This window comes from Capra hircus, chromosome 7, assembly GCF_001704415.2.
Source record: "Capra hircus breed San Clemente chromosome 7, ASM170441v1, whole genome shotgun sequence".
NCBI lineage: Eukaryota > Metazoa > Chordata > Mammalia > Artiodactyla > Bovidae > Capra > Capra hircus.
In genome coordinates, this window is record NC_030814.1 from 99,760,916 (window position 1) to 99,776,048 (window position 15,133).

A 15,133-nucleotide genomic window follows, 5' to 3' on the forward strand; every position below is an offset into this window, starting at 1 on the left:
TTTAAACAAATGATTGTTTTTCAATTGACTTTGGGGCATATTCTTGACAAAAAAAATTAAGAATATTTTAGTTAGATTGGCAGGTGAGTGGAAGGGAGATTACATACCAAAACATTCTATGAATATAATATATCATATTATTTTTATCTCTAGGTCACTGTCAATGTCATTAATTCATATCAAAGTCATATGTACTGTTATATGTACTGTTCAATTAATTGTCAATACTTCATTTACTTTTATTACACTTAGTTCAGAATCATACCATTTAACCTGGCTTCATTCTCTTTGTCATATTTTTACTTCCTACCTTTTCAGTTTTCTAAATTACTTTTGGTACCAGTGCACATTTATTCACACACTTCATTAAAATGCAAGGGTGAGCAAAGCAGGTGATTTTCCTTCCTGTTTTGGACCTTGCATTATGATTAGAAAGACAGAGTACAATGAAAGAAATGTGTGTGTAATTCAGTGTCCTCAGATGACTAATACGAAGGACGTCACTGAGTGATAAGAGCAGAATTGTTACGCTGTGGGTAGGCTTTATGTGGGTGGACCGAACAGATCATTAGTTGGATGAACAGCAGAACTAGGACTAGAGTGTGCCCATAGGACTCATGGGAAAAGCGATCAAAACACAAGCATGACAGACAGATGATGCCGCAAATGAAAAGGGAGAATCTTGCCTTGCCTGCTGTCAGACCTATGAAACCAATCAGTCATATAGGCATTAAGCAACCCCAGAAAAATAAGTATTGCTGCCTGATATTAAAGAAGGTCAACATTCAATCCATATTTCATTATGCTTTCTATATATCCATTTGTGAAATGTTGGCTCAGTCCTTTTGCTCACTTTCTGTTGAGCTATCCAACCTGCAAAGGTTTTGAATCATAAAGATATCACTATTTTATTATATGAATAAATATGTTTTTGATTTGTTATTATTTTTCCTGGACATCCAGGGGAAAAAAAAAATCCAGCACATGAAATGTCACCAGAACCAAAGAAACCTCTTTACCACAGTCTCTCAGGAGACATTTGAGTTTATTAGGTCTTTATTCCATCTTGAGTCTATTTCTCTCTTTTTCTACCCACTCCCCAATCCCTCTCTGTCTCCTGATGTATACATATGCCTTAAAATTCAAGTTTTGAGACAAGACCAAATATATATATATATATATATATATATATATATATAGAGAGAGAGAGAGAGAGAGAGAGAGAGAGAGAGAGAGAGATGCACATTCATTGAACAAATTTTTTATTTTATATTGGAGTAAAGCCAATTAACAATGTTGTGATAGTTTCAGGTGAACAGCAAAGGGACTCAGCCACACTTATACATGTATCCATTCTCCCGCAAACTCCCCTTCCATCCAGACTGAGACATAACATTGAGCAGAGTTCCCTGTGTTATACAGCAGGACCTTGTTGGTTATCCACTTTAAATATAGCATTGTGTTCATGTCCATCCCAAACTCTTTAACTGTCCCTTCCCCTCATCTTTACCCCTGGCAACCATAGGTTCACATTCAACTACTTTTTAATGATCTTTAATACAAGTGTAAAATGGCCGTACCAAAACTGAATCCCAAGTATATTGGTACGAGGAATACTTACAAACTGGAATTTTTGGATACCACTTTACATAACCTGATCTTATTAATGGCAGCTGTATCAAACTCTAACTTAATCAAGGTAGTTAGGGATGAGGGGTGAAAAACATAGAAGTAATATAGCTTCGGTGGCCAGTGTCTACTGTGTGTGTGTGTGCCTGTGTTTGTGCCTGTGTGTGTGTGCTTCTGTGTGTGTGTGCCTGTGTGTGTGTGGTGCCTGGTGGAGTATGAGAAGTCCTCACAGCAGTGGTACTGAGTTCATATATTCCAAGGTGACTCCAAGAATCTGCCTGCAATACAGGAGACTTGGGTCCAATCCCTGAGCTGGGAAGATCCCCTGAAGGAGGGCATGGAAATCCACTCCAGTATTCTTGACTGGAGAATCCCATGGCAGAGGAGCCTGGCGGGCTGCAGTCCATGGGATCACAAAGAGTTGGACATGACTGAAGTGGCTGAGCACAGTTAGGTCAACAAAAGGGATCCATTTAAACACATTGGACATCTCTGCAGCAATTTTAAAAAGTACTAGTTACATGAGGTGGATGAAAGTCATGATTTGAAGTTTCAGCACCACCAGGGAGGTCACCTTGTTCCTCAGCATCCTCTGACACCATCTCTCCTCACTCCCTCTTGGCCTATGCCCTCCCCACATTGGTTTCATTTTTTTCTCTTAAACTTGAACATTTTAAACAAGCACTTTCCTCAGTGCATTTGCAGTGGCTATTCTCCCTGCCAAGCATACAGTTCACCTGATATGTTGATGGATCCTACTCTTTCATTCTTGAATCTAAAAAATAGCATGCCTTCTCTACTCTTTCCCTAAAACCTTTCAGGTTTTTTCATAGCAACAGTTACCATTCAAAAGTTATATATAACTTATAAGATATATATATATATATACACATTCAATATATATTCACATATATATGGACTTCTCTGGTGGCTCAGCAGTAAAGAACTCGCCTGCAATGCAGGAGACTCAGGAGACTGGGGTTCTATCTCTGGGCGGAGAAGAACCCCAAGAAGGGCATGGCAATCTACTCCAATGTTCTTGCCCGGAAAACTTCATGGACAGAAAAGCCTGGTGGGCTACAGTGCAGGGAGTGGGAAAGAAGCCCCTGAGCACACACACATACCCACACACACATACCCGCACACATATACGACTTGCTTATGTTTACATTGTGACTGGTTTCATAGAGATTTTGTGTTTTAGAACTCTATACTCATTGCCAAGACATCACCTGGAACATGATCATCACTCCGTTCATAATCCCCAAATGAATGAAAGTATTTCTTATGTGGAAGAGATGACATCCTGGGGAAGAAGCAGCAAGTGGGACAATGATGTCAGGTCCAGATGACACAAAAATTCCTTAAAGGGGAGCAAATCCATAAACAAAGCAGCAATTAGTTAAGCAAATATATTTAAATACAATTTGGCAAAATATAAATAATAGTTTTTCAATGATGTGAGCAATGTCTTCTTTTGTGAAAAGTAGACATGATATTTTCCCCTTTCCTTTAGGTCACCTCCACCACATGGTACCAAGGAACCTAACACATGTTTCAGGTTTTCTTCTTCTGGGATTCTCAGAGGAAACAGAACTGCAGCCCATCATATTTGGGCTTTTCCTCTCCATGTACCTGATCACTGTGTTTGGAAACCTGCTCATCATCCTGGCTGTCAGCTCAGACTCCCTCCTCCACACCCCAATGTATTTCTTTCTCTCCAACCTGTCCTTTGTAGACATCTGCTTCACCTCCACGACCATCCCAAAGATGCTGTGGAACATCCAGACCCAGAACAAAGTTATCACCTATGAAGGTTGCATCAGCCAGGTGTATTTTTTCGCACTGTTTGTAGGGTTGGATGACTTCCTCCTAACGGTAATGGCTTATGACCGATTTGTAGCCATCTGCCACCCCCTGCACTACACGGTCATCATAAGTGCCCGGCTCTGTGGACTGCTGGTTCTTGTTTCCTGGGTCATCAATGTCCTACATTCCTTCTTGCAAACTTTAATAGTGTTGAGTTTGTCCTTCGACAGAGAGGTGATAATCCCTCACTATTTCTGTGAACTGAAACAGTTGGTCCAACTTGCCTGTTCTGACACTTTTCTTAATGACATGATGATGTATTTTGCAACTGTCCTGCTGGGAGGTGCTCCCTTAGCTGGCATCCTTTACTCTTACTCTAGGATAGTGTCCTCCATATGTGAAATCTCATCAGCTCAGGGGAAGTATAAAGCATTTTCCACCTGTGCATCTCACCTCTCAGTTGTCTCCTTATTTTATTGTACATGTTTAGGAGTGTACCTTAGCTCTGCTGCTACCCAAAGCTCACACTCAAGTGCAACAGCCTCAGTGATGTACACTGTGGTCACACCCATGCTGAACCCCTTCATCTACAGTCTGAGGAACAAGGACATAAAGACTGCCCTGAGAGCATTCTTTAGGAGGACAATGATTAAAACACCAGTTGTTCTAAGCTGAAGAAGGGACCATGACTGAAAGATTTAAAACCTCACAGGCAGAAATTGCAATTTTTGAGATCAGATTGTGGAAGCAGACATTGCTCCTTCCTTTATTTCATGAAATTTCCATTTATTTGATCTCACCTCTTTCATACAATTTATGTAACTCATTTGATTAAGCTTAGTGATCTCCCTCTTATCCAAAAGTTATTTTAATAAAGAATAGTCATGAGTTGTACTGCTCCTATGCAGGGAAAACTACTGAAGACATTCATGACTATCTGTGTGTTTATAACAAGGAAAATTTCAGACCATTGATTTCGTGTTTGTATACATCATTCCTTTGTATCATCACCTTAGCTGCTCTTGCTGATATTTTGGACTTTGACATACACTGTATCTTGCTAGTTGTCACTGTATTTTATTTGCCTCTTTAGGATTCTATTCCTTATTCAGTTTTGTTTCCACAATACCTATCATGTGTGTCCATGCTTTGCTCAGTCATGTCTCTTTGTGACTTTTTGACTGTAGCCTGCCGATCTCCTATGTCCATGGGATTCTCCAGGCAAGATAACTAGAATGAGTTGCCATTTCCTCCTCCAGGGGATCTTCCTGACCCAGGGATCAAACACCATATCTTAAGTCTTCTGCATTGGCAGGCAGGGGTTCTTTACCACTAGCATCAGCTGGGAAGCCCCTGAGGCATCAAGTTCAGTTCAGTTCAGTCGCTCAGTCATGTCTGACTCTTTGTGACTCCATGGACTGCAGCACTCCAGGCTTCCCTGTCTATCACCAACTCCCGGAGTTTACTCAAACTCATGTCCATTGAGTGGGGTGATGCCATCCAACCATCTCATCCTCTGTCGTCCCCTTCTCTTCCCACCTTCAATCTTTCCCAGCATCAGAGTCTTTTCAAATGAGTCAGTTCCTTATATCAGGTGGCCAAAGTATTGAAGTTTCAGCTTCAATATCAGTCCTTCCAGTGAATATTCAGGATTGATTTCCTTGAGGATGGACTTGTTGGATCTCCTCGCTGTCCAAGTGACTCTCAAGAGCCCTCTCCAAACCATAATTCAAAAACATCAATTCTTTGGCCCTCAGCTTTCTTTATAGTCCAACTCTCACATCCATACATGACTACTGGAAAAACCATAGCTTTGAATAGATGGACCTTTTGGCAAAGTAATGGCTCTGATTTTTAATATGCTGTCTAGGTTGGTCATAACTTTCTTTCCAAGGAGCAAGTGTCTTTTAATTTCATGGCTGCAGTCACCATCTGCAGTGATTTTGAAGCCCCCAAAATAAAGGCTGTCACTATTTCCACTGTTTCCCAATCTATTTTCCATGAATTGATGGGACCAGATGTCATGATCTTAGTTTTCTGAATGTTGAGTTTTAAGCCAACTTTTTCACTCTCCTCTTTCACTTTCATCAAGAGGCTCTTTAGTTCTTCTACCCTTTCTGCCATAAGGGTGGTGTCATCTGCATATCTGAGGTTATTGATATTTCTCCAAACAATCTTGATTCCAGCTTGTGCTTCATCCAGCCCAGCATTTCTTATGATGTACTCTGCATATAAGTTAAATATACAGCCTTGAAGCACTCCTTTCCCTATTTGGACCAGCCTGTTGTTCCATGTCCAGTTCTAACTTTTGCTTCTTGACCGGCATACAGATTCTCAAGATGCAGGTCAGGTCGTCTGGTACTCCAGTCTCTTGAAAAATTTTCCACAGTTTGTTGTGATCCACACAAAGGCTTTGGCATGGTTTATAAAGCAGAAGTAGATGCTTTTCTGGAACTCTCTTGCTTTTTCAATGAACCAGCGGATGTTGGCAATTTGATCCCTGGTTCCTCTGCCTTTTCTAAATCCAACTTGAACATCTGGAAGTTCAAGAAATAGATGGACAACATGAAAATGGAATCTTTTGCAAAGTAACATTAAGTGTATTTAAACATTCTTTTTTTATATCACACATATCTATTATATTGAATGATTCATTTAAACTTATGTTCTCTTGGAAACTTTACCTGAAGACATGTATATGATAATCTGTTTGAACTGTTGAATATAATTGACATGTGTGATATTAAAAAAACATGTTTAAATACCCTTAATGTTACTTTGAGTTTTTCTAATATAAATATTTATTTTAATTGGAGGTTAATTACTTTACAATATTGTATCGGTTTTGCCATACATCAACATGAATCCACCACAGGTATACACGTGTTCCCCATCCTGAACCCCCCTTCTTCCTCCCTCCCCGTACCATCCCTTCAGGTAATCTCAGTGCACCAGCCCCAAGCATCCAGTATCATGCATCAAACTTGGACTGGCGATTCATTTCATATATGATATTATACATGTTTTAATGGCATTCTCCCAAATCATCTCACCCTCTCCCTCTCCCACAGAGCCTGTAAGACTGTTCTCTACATCTGTGTCTCTTTTGCTGTCTCGCATACAGGGTTATCGTTACCATCTTTCTAAATTCCATATATATGCATTAGTATACTGTATTGGTAGTTTTCTTTCTGGCTTACTTCACTCTGTATAATAGGCTCCAGTTTCATCCACCTCATTAGAACTGATTCAAATGTATTCTTTTTAATGGCTGAGCAATACTCCATTGTGTATATGTACCACAGCTTTCTTATCCATTCATCTGTTGATAGACATCTAGGTTGCTTCCACGTCCTGGCTATTGGGGGCTCAGCAGGCTGAAGGATTCAGGTTAGAACTTTCATGTTTTTCTATCTTTGTTCAGTAGGTGGCTACATGGTATAGCTTTTTTTTTTTTCCAGTTCTATCTGAGCTGCATATAGTTATGAATCTGCACTTTAGACCCTCCATGGCCTCTGTCAGAGGAGTTACCTTGTGCCCTAGCTATTGCTTCTTATGCCTCTGGAGTATGGTACCTTGCTGTTGCCAGTGCTTCTGGCATGCTGCTTGGGACGCTGGGTGGGTAGTTTTCTGATATGCTTGTGATGATTTTTCTGTGTAGCTTCTCTGAGATCTCCTGAGTCACAGCTTCTGCTGCCATATGGGGCAGGATGATGGTAGCTGGTGGAGCTGGGGTGGTAGGGGTGCTGTAGCATGTCCAGTGTGATAAAGTTTGCCAGCTGTAACACTGCAGATATGGAGGTGGGATCAGGGGACACAGGGTCATGGACACCTAGGTAGCTGGGGGCGGGGCGTTGGGGTCCCATGCCCCACTGCCACCTCTGCTCCTCCCTATGCTGCAGGCACCCGACGCTGGTATGCCAGAGTTGGTGCCGCCTCTCCTGCTGCTTCTACCTTCCTTGGGGTTGAATTTATAAAACACCGAGAGGAAACACAGCCAGTAAGCTCTGGGACTGAATCCATAAGACACCTAAAAGAGGACAAAGCCAGGAAGCTTTGTGATGTTTGTTTTAGTAATGTCTTTTCTAGATATTTATCTCCTCAGGCAAGGGAAACAAAACCAAGAGTAAATAATATTACTGTATCATACTAAGAAAACATTGTATAGAAAAGGAAATCATTAACAAAATGAAAAAGACTACCAAATGGAAGAAGATATTTACAAGGGGTATATCTGATAAGCAGTTGATGTTAAAATATACAAATAACTCACATAACAACAGCAACAAAAGAACTAGATTTTAAAACGAGCAGAGAATCTTAATAGATTTTTTTTTTTTTTCAAGAACACTGGAGTAGGTAGCCTATCCCTTCTGCATGGGATCTTCCTGACCCTAAGATCAAACTGGGTCAGGAATAATATTGTCATATACTATTTGCTTATTATAAGCTAATTGTCCATATATGTGTGCCTCATTGGTGTGAATTTAAATTGGTACAGCTACAATGGAAAACAAAATAAAGATTCCCCAAATAATTAGGAACTATCATATGACTCAGCAATTCCACTCCTGAGTATTTATTCCCAAACATGAAAGCACTAATTTTTAAAGATATATGCACCCTTAAGTTGATCACAGTAGGATTTAAAATAGTCAAGATATAAGGAAAATATCTAGGCCCATCAAAGTATGGGCTTCCCTTGTGGCTCAGCTGGTAAATAATCTGCCTGCAATACAGGAGACCCTGGGTTGGAAAGGTTACCCATGCCAGTATTCTGGCCTGGAGAATTCCATGGACTGTATAGTCCATGGGGTGGCAAAGACTCAGACATAACTGAGTGACTTTCACTTTCTATCAGTGGATGAATGTATAAAAAAAGATGTTATACATCTGTATACAAGTATATATGTATACATACATACATACATACACGCACACACACACACATACATACACACACAATGGAATACTACTCAGAATGAAAAAGATGAAAGCTTTCATTTGCAACAACATGGATGAAATTTAAGGGCGTTTTACTAAGTAAAATAAATCAGAGAGAGGAAGACAAATATCCTTTGATTTCACTCATATGTGAAATAGAACAAACAAACAAAGCTAGTAAATAAGCACTCCAAAGCAAACAAGATCTAACCTATAGGTACAGAGAATAGAGTTCTCTACATGAAGGAAAGGGGACTGAGTGGAGGGTGAAATGCTTAAAGGGGATCGACATTATTATGATGAATGGAAACTGTCCTGTGGAGAAGGCAATGGCACCCCACTCCAGTACTCTTGCCTGGAAAATCCCGTGGATGGAGGAGCCTCATAGGCTGCAGTCCATGGGGTTGCTAAGTCGGACAAGACTGAGCAACTTCACTTTCACTTTTCACTTTCATGCATTGGAGAAGGAAATGGCAACCCACTCCAGTGTTCTTGCCTGGAGAATCCCAGGGACGGAGGAGCCTGGTGGGCTGGGCTGCCGTCTATGGGGTCGCACAGAGTTGGACACTACTGAAGCGACTTAGCAGCAGCAGCAGCAGCTCTGTCCTGTACACAGAAGTAAAAAAAGAATTGTTTGTACACATGAAACTTACATGACATTATCTCAATGAATATCATTAAAAATAAATGAAAAAAATACAGACACATATACATTGGTGTTTTCTAAGATCATTCATCTACTAAAATTGGAAGAAAAAATAAATCACTACTGAATTGAGATGGCCCTAAGTGAAGCTTTCTCTGTAGCCATGTCTTTTAAAATGTGTCGCCAATCTAGGTTCGATGCAGGATACAGGATGCTTGGGGGTGGTGCACTGGGATGACCCAGAGGGATGGTATGGGAAGGGAGGTGGGAGGTGGGTTCAGGATTGGGAACACGTGTACACCCGTGGCAGATTCATGTTGATGTATGGCAAAACCAGTACAATATTGTGAAGTAATTAGCCTCCAATTAAAACAAATACATTTAAATTAAAAAAAAAAAAGAAATGTGACACTGAAGCACTTTTCATTAGGAGGAGATGTCTCTTTCTCCAGCTTTGTATCTGTGCTAGACTTAGGATTTTTATTTGCTTGAGCCCATAAAATTCTAGGTTCATCAACCTCATCAGAATTGACTCAAATGCATTCTTTTTTTATGGCTGAGTAATATCCATTATGTATATGTACCACACTACTTCATCCATTCATCTGTTGACAGACATCTAGATTGCTTTTATGCTCTAGCTATTGTAAATAGTGCTGCAATGAACAATGGGACACATGTGTCTTTTTCAATTTTTGTTTCCTCAAGGTATATGTCTAGGAGTGGAATTGATTTATGTCATCAAGTGTTCTGTTTATGTTTTCCTCTAGGAGTTGGTGATGGACAGGGAAGCCATGCATGCTGCAGTCCATGGGGTCACTAAGTGTCAGACATGACTGGGCAACTGGACTTAATAGAAAGATCAACTCTGTGAAGGTGAGAAAGTTTATTCCAGGGAAGCATTTCTCTAAATTCACTATTCCTAAAAACTGCCAAGGATTGTAGTTTAATTTCAAATTATTTTTCAGCAGGTCTGATCAGGGGCCCACAGACCCTTCATTTCTAACAAGATGCTAAGTGCTGATGCTTCAGGTCCTCATCTGTGGATCACAGTTTGGGTAGCGAATAAGTGGTCCTATGTTAGATTCAGTTATATATAGACTTAGGTATTCAGCAAAATCTTCCTTGTATGTAATTTTGAAAATAATTCAGGGGGTGTCTTTTGTTTGTTTGTTTTCTTTTATTTTCTGGCCACTTGGCATGTGAGACCTTAGTTCCCTAACCAGGGATAGAACCCAGAGTCCCTTGCATTGGAAGCACAGATCCTCAATCACTGGACCACCAGGGAAGTCCCTTCCATGTATGTAATTTTGAAAGATAAGATTTTCACTCATTTTTTTGTTGTTGTTTTAAATTTCCTTTATTGCAATCTCTTTTTGTTTTACAAGCAAAATAAGCTTTTCAAAAAGGAAGACTTTATAATCCTTACCTAATTTAATGAAAGAACAGTATTCATTTTTATAGGTAGCGATAAAGTTTTTGTTGATTTTTATAAAAATATTCTTGTGACATAAAACAATTTCTATTAGAAGAAGACTTTGCAGTAGGCAGAATAAGATCTTCCAAAAGATGTCCACATACTAAGAACTTTGGAATACTCTACCTTACATAGCTGGCATAATTACAATAGCTGATGAAATACAGTTTAGTCCTTGATGTAGGACTATTAGCACAGATATGCAGATTGGACTAGTATAATCACAATAGATTTTCTAAATGTGATGAGAAAAGAAGAAGAATTGGAGTCAGACATTTAAAATTGTAGGCATCTGGATTTGAGGACAAAAGAGGAACCATGAGTTAAGCGATGCTGGTGACCATTAGAAGCAAAATATTAACAAGATATTGAGTGCATTCTCCTCTGGAGCATCCAGAAGGATCAGAGTGCTGCAGACATCTTCATTTTTGCTCAATGAGACTTCAAGATTTTTGTCTCATAGAACTTTATGATAGGTACTTCTTTTAATCTACTAGTGTTGTAATTTGTTAAAGAAGCAATAGGAGTCTAACATAGATATTTGTCCAATCACATGCTGTTCCTATTAACATATTATATCTCAGATGGTAAAGAATCTACCTGCAATGCAGGATACCTGGGTTCATTTCCTAGGTTGGGATAATCCCTTGGAGAAGGGAATGACAACAAACTCCTGTATTCTTGCCTGGTGAATTCTGTGGAAAGACCATTCATGGAGTTAAGATTTAAAATTTTCTGGCTGTGCATTGTTAAGGGTAGTATGTTAATCATACAAAAGTTGGTGAGAGACAACTCCTCTAACTGGGAAGAAAGCAAAGTGACATATATAGATTTAGGAACAGTGAAATTTAAATACAGCAATTAACATTTGAGAAATTCAGTTTTGTTTGTTTTTCTTATAAACTAAAGACTGTTGTTCAGTCACTAAGTCATGTCCAACTCTTTGTAACCCCATGGACTGCAGCACTCCAAGCTTCCCTGTCCTTTGCCGTCTCCCAGATCTTGCTCAAATTCATGTTCATTGAGTCAATGATGAAAAGCAACCATCTCATCCTCTGCCACCTCATTCTCCTTTATCTTTAATCTTTCCCAGCATCAGGGTCTTTTCCAATGAGTTGACTCTTCACATCAGGTGGCCAAAATTTTGTTGCTTCAGCCTCAGTATCAGTCCTTCCACTGAATATTCGACGTTGATTTCCTGTAGGAGTGACTGGTTTGATCTCCTTTCAGACCAAGGGACTCTCAAGAGACTTCTCCAGCACCAGAGTGGATACCATCAGTTCTTTGGTGCTCAGCCTTTTTTATGGTACAACTCTCATCTAATCACCATCCACGATAAACTAAAGACTAACCTACTTACATAAAAGGAAGAAATTGACATAAAGTTGTTCAAGACAGAAGACCACTACAACTGCACACACCATCGTGGAGGAGCCTTCAAAACACAAAATAGAGCCTGACAGCTGACAATAGACCCATGAGGAAACAATCATAACTCAGATCAACTCCCTGTCATAGAAAATCATACACTAAATCATTGGTTTTAGGATGACGTGCTATATTGCAACAGCTAATACGAGAGTCCAGGTGAATAGAACTGAAGGAAAGGCAATTGTTGTGATATATGAATAGCATTCGTGATTACTCTATAATTCGAGTTTTTGTCATACAATTTTATTAAAAAGGGATTCCATTTAGGTTTCTTTGTAGGTAAGCAAGAAAGGTTAAAAGGATATGCTTGTTTGTGAAAAACTTGTACCTTTGTCACAGGACTAGATGGAAATTTAAATCTAGAGAGCCATAATTTGGATATATATATATACACATATCATTTATATAATATTATATATATCATGTACATCATATAAATATGATTTTAAATTATTCATTCACAACTCTTTTACTGGTTATCACAGAAATGGAATGGGGGAAATATTTCATGTAGAGCAATGGAAGGAGTCATTTATTTGTAGGCAAAAATGAAAGTATTCAAGCAGAACGATATAATTACGCCAAAAAAAAATCCTTCACCTCAATGATAAACCCCTTTACAAACAGACACTAAATTGTACACATCAATAAGTAAATGAACACCATGAAAAAATGTCTTGCAAAGATATAACTTGACACAAATTTTTGCTAACTCATACTTAAGGTCTTCTCTGACTCTAGGTCTTATTATGTCAAACTCTTTATTGAAATCTTTGTTTCACATAGATGTCAGTTAGAGACATGCATTTGATGCTCACTTTTACCAGTAACTCCTGTAGGCAATGTGGACGCTGAGCTATTAATAAACAGAGAATAGTACACTGTTAGGGAGTAAAGTCAGATGACCATTTATGAAATACACTATCTGCTAACATCTGCATTTTTAAGAAGAGCAGTTACGGCAGTGACTTTCCAAGGTATGAAGAACTAAAATTTGATAGACTGTAGTTTCATATTTTACTCTTCTATGAAATTATGTAATTGGTTTGTTTTCCAAGTTAGTTTTTTTCCATAGAAGTAGCAAAATTCATGATGATTCCTTTAGTAAAAAGAAAGGTTAGTATAAAGTGTATCATTTCAGAAAAATTTATTCTTAAAAAATGTCTGAAGTCTCATGAGATAAATGGGAATTTACATATATGTTTCACATGAGGTTTTGAATCAATTTGAGAGAGTAGAAAAATGACAAAAGAAAAAACTTAGATAACAGAGAACATCAAAGTTAATCAAGGATGTTTTTAAAACTGTGTAGAGAAGTTGAGGGGGGTTCATGTTTGGGAACACATGTACCCCCGTGGTCAATTCATGTCAATGTATGGCAAAACCAATACAGTATTGTAAAGTAAAATAAAGTAAAAATAAAAATTAAAAAAAAAAGAAATGGAAATATCAGTCAATAAATTGAAGAAGCTTTTGCTATTATCACAATTTAATCAAAGACTCACATATGTGCCTATGAGGCTATGAGCCCTGCTATCATTGGCAGTTCTTCAGCCCATGTCCTTCAGCCCAAAGACAAATGGCTGTTTTATAAATGTTTCCATATCAAAGAATCTTTTTAGAGCCCTCTTTATGTCTTTATTTCTCAGACTGTAGATGAAGGGGTTCAGCATGGGCGTGACCACAGTGTACATCACCGAGGCAACTGTACTTGTGTATGAGCTGTGGGTAGCAGCAGAGCTAAGGTACACTCCTAAGGCTGAACAATAAAATAAGGAGACAACAGAGAGGTGAGATGCACAGGTGGAAAATGCTTTATACTGCCCCTTAGCTGATGAGATTCTGCAGATAGAGGACAAGATTTTAGAGTAAGAGTAAAGGATACCAGTCAGGGGAATACTCCCCTGAATTACAGATCCAAAATACACCATTATGTTGTTGAGAAAGGGGTCAGAACAGGCAAGTTGGATCAGCCATTTGATTTCACAAAAAAAGTGGTGGATTTCCAAGTCTGAGCAGAATGACAGTTGCAACAGTGTTAAGCTGTGTAACAAGGAAAACAGGGCACTCATGATCCAGGACACCAGAAGGAGCAGTCCACAGACCCAGGGCTTCATGATGACCAGGTAGTGCAGCGGGTGACAGATGGCCACATACCGGTCATAGGCCATCACAGTCAGGAGGAAGTCATCTAATCCTGCAAAGAGTAAGTAAAAATACACCTGGATGATGCAGCCTTCATAGCTAATGACTTTCCTCTGTGTCTGAGTGCTTTGCAGCATCTTTGGAATAGTGGTGGAAGTTAAGCAGATGTCTACAAAGGACAGGTTGGAGAGGAAGAAATACATGGGGGTGTGGAGGTGGGGGTCTGAGCTGACAGCCAGGATGATGAGCAGGTTTCCAAACATGGTGATCAGGTACATGGAGAGGAAAAGCCCAAAGATGATGGGCTGCAATTCTGTTTCCTCTGAGAATCCCAGAAGGAGAAATTCTGAAATTTGTGTCTTGTTCTCTGGTTCCATATGATGGATGCGACTATTGGGAAAAAAAATATATATATATATAACATGATAATTTTCACTCAAACTGACATTATTCAAATAGCTAAAATACTGTAATCTCCATTTTGCTGACAAAAAATTGATGTTAATATGTTGTATATAGATAAATTCTCCTTGAGGATATACCTCATTTCACCTCTAACTCAAGGCTTTGGTCCCATTTGAGCATATTTCCAAGCAGTTCATGTTTCACAGTTTTATTGAGAAACATATTGAAAGCATGCATATTCTAAGCACCTATAAGAAATAAACACATGCACATATATGGGATATAATATCTCTATATTTTAGACATATTTAAAGACAAATCTCTCACAATCCAAGGATGGTGAAATATGATATTCAAATAAATATATAATATGTTAGAAGGTGACAGATGTGTAAAGAAAACAGAAACATGTGTAAAGGAGAGAGTAGTAGGAGACATTATTTTACACCGAGTGTTCAGGCAAGGGCTGAAAACAAGGGTTTATTTGAAGAAACGTTAAGAAAGGAGGAGAAGGACCTAGTGTGATACTAGGAGAAGGCACTCACTAGAGTGAAGGCTGAGGGCACAATCACTGCAAAGGACCTGAGGAAGATGCTGGTTCCACATGTTCAGATCCAAACAAGGAAGCCAGGTGAGAGAGGAATGAG

The 15,133-nt window shown here is 39.0% G+C and overlaps 2 protein-coding genes across 2 annotated transcripts; one reads left to right on the forward strand and one right to left on the reverse strand.

Moving 5' to 3' along the window:
- LOC102188579 (olfactory receptor-like protein OLF4) lies at window positions 3,160-4,113 on the forward strand. Its single transcript, XM_005701330.2, has one exon. It carries the CDS (start codon window positions 3,160-3,162, stop codon window positions 4,111-4,113), a length of 954 nt encoding a protein of 317 aa, XP_005701387.2.
- LOC102188842 (olfactory receptor-like protein OLF4) lies at window positions 13,487-14,458 on the reverse strand. The gene has a single exon (XM_013976819.2). The coding sequence runs from the start codon at window positions 14,456-14,458 to the stop codon at window positions 13,487-13,489; it is 972 nt and encodes a 323-aa protein (XP_013832273.2).